This window comes from Limulus polyphemus, unplaced genomic scaffold (assembly GCF_000517525.1).
Source record: "Limulus polyphemus unplaced genomic scaffold, Limulus_polyphemus-2.1.2 Scaffold2073, whole genome shotgun sequence".
Classification (NCBI taxonomy): Eukaryota; Metazoa; Arthropoda; class Merostomata; order Xiphosura; family Limulidae; genus Limulus; species Limulus polyphemus.
This window is the reverse complement of record NW_013667683.1, coordinates 112,153-118,826: the sequence shown is the minus strand read 5'-3', so window position 1 is coordinate 118,826 and position 6,674 is coordinate 112,153. Positions and strand designations below refer to the sequence as shown.

General features: G+C 33.9%; 1 protein-coding gene across 1 annotated transcript in view; it reads right to left on the bottom strand.

Moving 5' to 3' along the window:
• Positions 1 to 2,256: 2,256 nt before the first annotated feature.
• LOC106465853 (muscarinic acetylcholine receptor DM1-like) overlaps positions 2,257 to 6,674 on the bottom strand; it is a 62,257-nt gene continuing 57,839 nt past the window's right edge. Inside the window, exon 2 of the mRNA XM_013926096.2 lies at positions 2,257 to 4,574. Coding sequence (XP_013781550.1) covers positions 2,509 to 4,368 — 1,860 coding nt within the window. The 5' untranslated portion in view covers positions 4,369 to 4,574 and the 3' untranslated portion in view covers positions 2,257 to 2,508. The remainder of the gene's footprint in view (positions 4,575 to 6,674) is intronic.

Here is a 6,674-nt window from a genome sequence, read left to right as displayed (position 1 = left end):
CAATTGAATGGGAAAATGGTGAATGTTGACTCTAACAACCAGAACACTTTTTCGTACTGTTCATGAATCCACATCTTGAAACTAATTTCATATATGTCACCTACATGTAAAATGTGTATATAAAGTTTTTTTTACATTTATCAAACAGGCGAGCAGTTTTGTAAAATTAGATATAAATATGTTTGTTTTTTCCTACCTTTCATTGAAATATTAACGTTCTCGGCAAGTAATCAACATTCTAACTTTATTAGTATGGTTCTGAATACCTCTCTATTCGTGTCTCATTACTATTTCTTCATTTTCGTTATCTTACTTTGAATAGCAATTTCAACTTTGTTACTATAGATTCGCGATTTAATAGTTCTCTCATACTTTGATATTGGGAGGCATTAACTTCAATACTTCATTTGATTTCTTAACGTAGTTTTATACTGTTGTTCTTCAAACAGTTCAGAATAAGTAATGAGAGTTTCATATGTTGCAGTAAAGTTTGGTATGAAGTTGATATTCATGTGATTCTGGCAAATTAAAGACACACAATACATATACAATCAAAGAATTAATAATAGATATTTCATGAAGTCACAAGTTTGTAGAATCGACAGTCAATCGTAATATTAGGTACAGTGCCAAGATTGTTTAAATAATTGAAATAATAATTTTGGAAACTATTTAAAGTAATGTTAAGAAAATGAGTTCAGAAGAATTAATATTTTTCTCCCCCAAAATGTACACAACATTTGCTTAGCTAAGTATGCTTAATTTCTGATGTTTATGAATATGTTATGAAGTTATATTTCCGTTAATTTATAAATTACATGTATATTTTTGATAAAAAAAATAGTTTTTTTTTGAGAAACTATTTTTTTACATTGGTCTGTAGTTGAGTGGTTTTGTACTTCCGAATGATCTAAAATTGTAAAATGAATATTAAAATAGTTTAGATTAGAAATTTTATTGATTATTTTCTTAGTATTTGTAACAAAACTTCGAACCATCTATCAAGCTTTATTTTTAAATCTTTAAATCCTTCTTATCTTTGTTCATCTGGCTTTAGATGTAGTTAAAACGGATTATTTTATCAATTTTAAAATTTTATTTTATATTGAAATATTCTTTAATTATCCTTTTATTTAAGATATTGGATTTATGAATGGGAAATTCTTAAATCTTTCAAACTGTAATTATGACTGAATTGACTAATTACATGATGTGTCAGGTAATTTCTTGAGCTTTATGATGTAGTAATATCATTGTTATTCTACAAGAAGAAGAACGATGATCTTTCTGACTTTCAAAGGGGCTTGGTGGTAGTGTTATGTTTTGAAGGAACATGTTTATCAAAGACATCTGCCAGTGGAATCTATCAACAGTGGCAATCGAAAGGAGATGAGAAATCTGAAACTGCCATTAGATGAAGACTGATAGAAAAGACAATTGAATAACTTTTTAAAGTGTAACCGGGGTCAAACAGTGTCTCAGTTGATTGATGTATTCAATAGTTACTGTTATTCAACTACCTCCTACCATAACATTACAAAAACTGTCATACGGTAGTGAAAACCAATCCAACAACGTTTATTTCAGATTCAAACAGAAAAGTCTTCAACTATGCTTAGATAGATGGCAAGCTAAAAACACTGATTGACTGAAAGCATAAGATGTGGCTGGATGAGTTAGCATCATCCATTTTTCTTCTTTTGACTCCATTGGAAAAACATGCAGAAAAATCACATAATGAACTTGAACTGTCTTGAGTTCTGAAAGCGCAAATTGCTAAAAGTGGTGTGCATGTACGGAAATGTCTCGTGGCAGGGGTTGGGTCTATTTCATTTCTTTAGAAGAACGAATTACAACCAGATTGTTTACAATCATGTGCACTCCACAAAAGGCATTTCCAACACAATAATGCACGAACACATGAAGATTGTTTTGTATAAATATGTTGTGAATATAATGAAGTGATGGAGCCAGGAGTGGCTAAGTGATTAGCCTGGTTGAACTGTAAATCCAAAGCTTCATGACTGACGGTTTGTTTGAATGCAAATTTCAACGAATGGCTACTATTGAACAAGACACCTTCTGTCATTCTGTAGAAGTTATGCCACGCCTAAGAGAGGTGGTCCCATTCGACACTGTATGGAAGGTCCTAATAAAATTAACCAGCCACTGTAGCTTTAGAAATAGACAGAAATAATAAAAATGAAACCAAATAGAATAAATACATTAAACGAAATTAAATTTGGAAACTTCAAGGATTTACAGATACTCACTTTATTGTATTTATATACATTCACAACACGAGAATTATGTAACCAAGACGATCAGAAAAATCTAAAACTTGAAAAGATACATGGTTAATGTATCATGGTGTACTTCAATATGTCACTTTCGGAAGGATGTAATATCAATAGCAGGAAATAACTGTAAATATGGTGCCATAAAATGTCATGCAAAGACAAGTGCTACATACAGATAACTGTGAAAAATATCATTTTCGCCCATAATTTAGTTAAAATACCCACGATTGACAATGTGTCGTTTCTTGTTTTGCCATTTGCAAGATAATATCCTGGTGTAGGTTCTCCTGAAATTAGCATTGCAGAGGGCATAGCACAAGGGATTCACTGTGCTGTTAATATAACAGAGATAATAAGCAAAATTCCACAATCCTTCTGGAATGCACTCATCATCTGCGCAATAAGACAACGTTTTTACCAATACCAATACATTGTATGGTGTCCAAGTGACAATGAAAGCCAATAAAATTGCACTTAAAGTCTTGGCGGCCTTCTTCTCTTGTTTTCTTTCCTGTTGTTTCCGTTTTCTCTTGGGTACATTATGTTTGGCTACTTGTTTATGGACAAGCTTGGCATTAAGCGGGAGTCGGATAGTCTCGAGTGCTGACTCTGATGTTCGTAAAGAAGAATGACGAAGTTGTCTCTCTCCTGAAGTTCGGTGCTGACTATTTAAAGCACCCATGCTCTCTGAAGTTTTAACGTTTTGCAAACTCGTCTCTGCTTGGTTGCCTTCTTCCTCGAGAATCATTTTAATGGAAGCTTGAGATTCTCCATCACCTATAGATGGGTAAGTCGGTAGGCGAATTAAAATGGTGTACACAGAATCTGAAGAGAATGAACGCGAAGTTGGATGTGTCATCGAGTTTGCTGTCATGATTTCAGGCTTCCGTGGTCCATTCTTAGTGATAAGAGGGATTGAAGACCCAAGTCTGCGTTCTGATCTAAATGTCATAGAGGTGGTTCTAGAAGACGACTGCATAGGAGTTTCATTTGATCCTGGAGTCACAGCCTCGGGAGACCCATGGCTAGAGCTGTCATCTTCTTGAACATTCTGATCCCTATCAACTCTGCACCAAGATACTAGAGCCTGCTTCAGAGTTCTGGGTTGATTTTTTTGTGACTTGGTTGGTTCCACACAAAGAGAGGTTGGAACATAAGTTGTTTCTAACGTGTCATCTGGTATATATGAATCAGCTCTTGTTCTGAGACATTCCTCAGCCTCTGCAGGATCATCACTGGATGATGACTTTTTACTATCCGTTCTTTTTTCAGCTTGTAGGTGAGTAAGGTCCTTCTTCCGTTGTTCTGTCTCCTGCCAGATCCGCCAGTAAAGAATGCACATAACAGTGACGGGAAGATAGAAAGCTGCAATGGCTGTGCCAAAGGTGACATAAAAGTTTGTTTCCAGAAATTGGATGTGACACTCGTGTGCTTGGACTTTCCGCTGACCTTCAATGTATGGCCAGGCGTAGATCCAAGGTGGCCACAAGACAAGTGATATAACCCAAGCACTTGCTATCATGAAGGCTGCACGTTTAGTGGTTCTCTTAGCCCTGTAGGTCAGTGGTCGAGTAACTGAGAAGTATCGATCAAAGCTAATAATCAACAAGTTGAGCACGGATGCGTTACTACTGAGATAGTCCAATGCAAGCCACGTGTCACAGATCATGGGCCCTAAAGGCCAGTATCCCAACAAGGTAAAAACTGTAAATAAAGGCATAGATATCAGTCCTATAGAGACATCAGCAACAGCTAAGCTAAGCAAAAAGTAGTTACTGATTGTTTGTAGCTGTTTGTCCATTTTAAATGAGATCATTACCATTACATTTCCTATAACAGTACCAAGACTTAGCAGGCCTGCAACCAAAGCTATTAGGATAACTTCTGCTAATGAGTATCGTGATTCAGGAAGCAAGTTTTCTTCCAGATCGCTGCTGTTCGCCAATGAAGATACATTACTTGTGACTTCATAAGAGCTGAATAGAGTAGCAGCCGTCGAAAACACCAGCAGTTTAGGCTGTACAGCAGGATTCATTCTTTCAACAACCTTCCATTTGAGAGTCGTCATCTGGATTTTGAATTTCTTAACGAAACAACAGCTTGAATGGTTTACAAAAATTCAAGGAATATATTCGATTAAAAACAAAGTTTTTTGTTCTCTTCCTTTATAATGTAGAAGTGGTGAAACTCCAGTTTCAAGTTTATGCTTATGTTGTCGTTCTGCCCATCTTTGAAACCCTCCTGTGGAAAGCTATGGTGTGGTCTGAGCTGCCCCTAATAGAACGAGAAATAATTGAACTATAAGAAGTCGTCTTATATATATATATAAATTAACACCATATTAGGTAATAATTACAGTTTCAAATTACCACGACTTATATATTTAAATGAATACATTTAATTCACATCAACTTCCAATTTCACTTGTTTGAAATTCTTTATATTAAAATGCTTTGCTTGTATCGATGTTTGGTTAAAGGAGATAAGATTTTCTAGATAAGATGATAACATATTCATTAGTCTAAAAATTAAGAAATTACAAATAAAATCTCAGTAGAATGTTGAAACAATAGTAAGTGAAAGCTTTATAAACTGTTTGAATAAATCAACCACATTCCATAACAATATTTGTTTATATATCAGATACGTATTCTTTTGGATAAAATACGACACATAACACACAGTTTAAGTGCTTACCCATTACTTGCGTAAACTACGCCGTTTTTACATTAATTGTTTAATCGACCACGTGTACTGAAAGTTGTTTAATTCTAACTGCGACGTATACTGAAAACTGTGTTATTTTTAACTGCTAAGTGTGCTGAAAACTGTGTTATTTTTAACTGCTAAGTGTGCTGAAAACTGTGTTATTTTATCTGCTAAGTGTACTGAAAACTGTGTTATTTTAACTGAAAGAGGTTTTTAGTAGTGTAAGTAATGTACCTACATAAAACTTTTATAACACCGACAAATTTTAAATGCATTTTCTGAATTTTTTTAAAAATATTTTTGTTGGAATATACAGGGCTACGGACAAACAAACAATAGAGTGTAACGTCATGTAACGGTTTGTTAGCTGGTGCAATTGAAATGTTTTTGTTTATCCTTTTCCAATTAGTTAGAAGAATACTGTTGTTTAGAACAAACACAAATCCTCGCCTGGATAAAAGTTAAATTACACGACAATAGTTTGCTTTCATTTTGAATGTCCTGAAAATGAGCATTAGTTTCTCCAGTGACTGCAGTAAACGGTTACGTAGTGATTTAGTGCCTTAGTAAGTAAAAGATAAACGTCTATTCATATGATGTTCTAATAACCTAACGTTTTTTTTTCTTCACTCATTATGATTGAGATGTTTTTGACAGCAAAGCAACTCTGCTGCTCATGTTTGAGAAAAAAAATCGTAATTTAAAGATTAATCTTATTGTTAGTATCCCGTAAGGAAGAATAAAGTAATAACTATAGTCGTTTAACTTTGCTGAACTTTGACGTTTTCAAGCCCAGAATATTCAATTTGAAGGAATTATTTCATAACACTGTTTATTATAAGGTATCTTTTTTCTTTTCTTTGAGAATACATCATTCGTCTGTTTAAGCTCTTTTTTTCACCTGATCCAAAATAAAGTAAGCTAGTGTTAATGATACATAGTTAACAGTATGCTAGTATTAGTTATTCATAGTTAACAGTACACTCATATTAGTGCTCACAACTAACAGCATGCTAGTATTGGTGATTCGTAGTTAACAGTATTCATATAATTGATTCGCAGGTAACACTATGCTGGTATTGTTGATTCGTATTTAACCGCATACTTAAATTATGGTTCACAGGTAACAGTATCCTATTATTAATGATTCGTAGTTAACAGTATGCTAGTGTTATTGTTTAAAAATGAGATTCATAGTTAGATATATTTATATTATAAATATAGATGATTTATATGATGTTATGAACTTTCCAAAATGTGTCTATAAATTAAGATTACTAATAATTTATCAGTTCAACTGTTGGAAGCGAAGCAGCTTTTAACAATCTCACAGACGACTTACAACCAATTACTTTAAACTAGATTACAATTTTCAGAAATAATTGTTAGGAGATTACCAGCAAAATTACAGCCTTAGACACGTAAGGATGACTACCTTTTTACCAAGTATAATATAATTTTATACAACTAACTCTTAGGATTGACGAGCTTTTAATCAGTTCAAATACTGAGAGTTAATCGCACTTTATAATCTCAATGTCCCAGGTCCTGAGTCTCTCTTATGTCTACAACCTCCATCGTTTTTATTCTGATGACCACGATTGCACAATACTGTCCAACACCCCAGTTTCCATCATAACAAAGTTCTGCGAAAGAAGGCGAAAT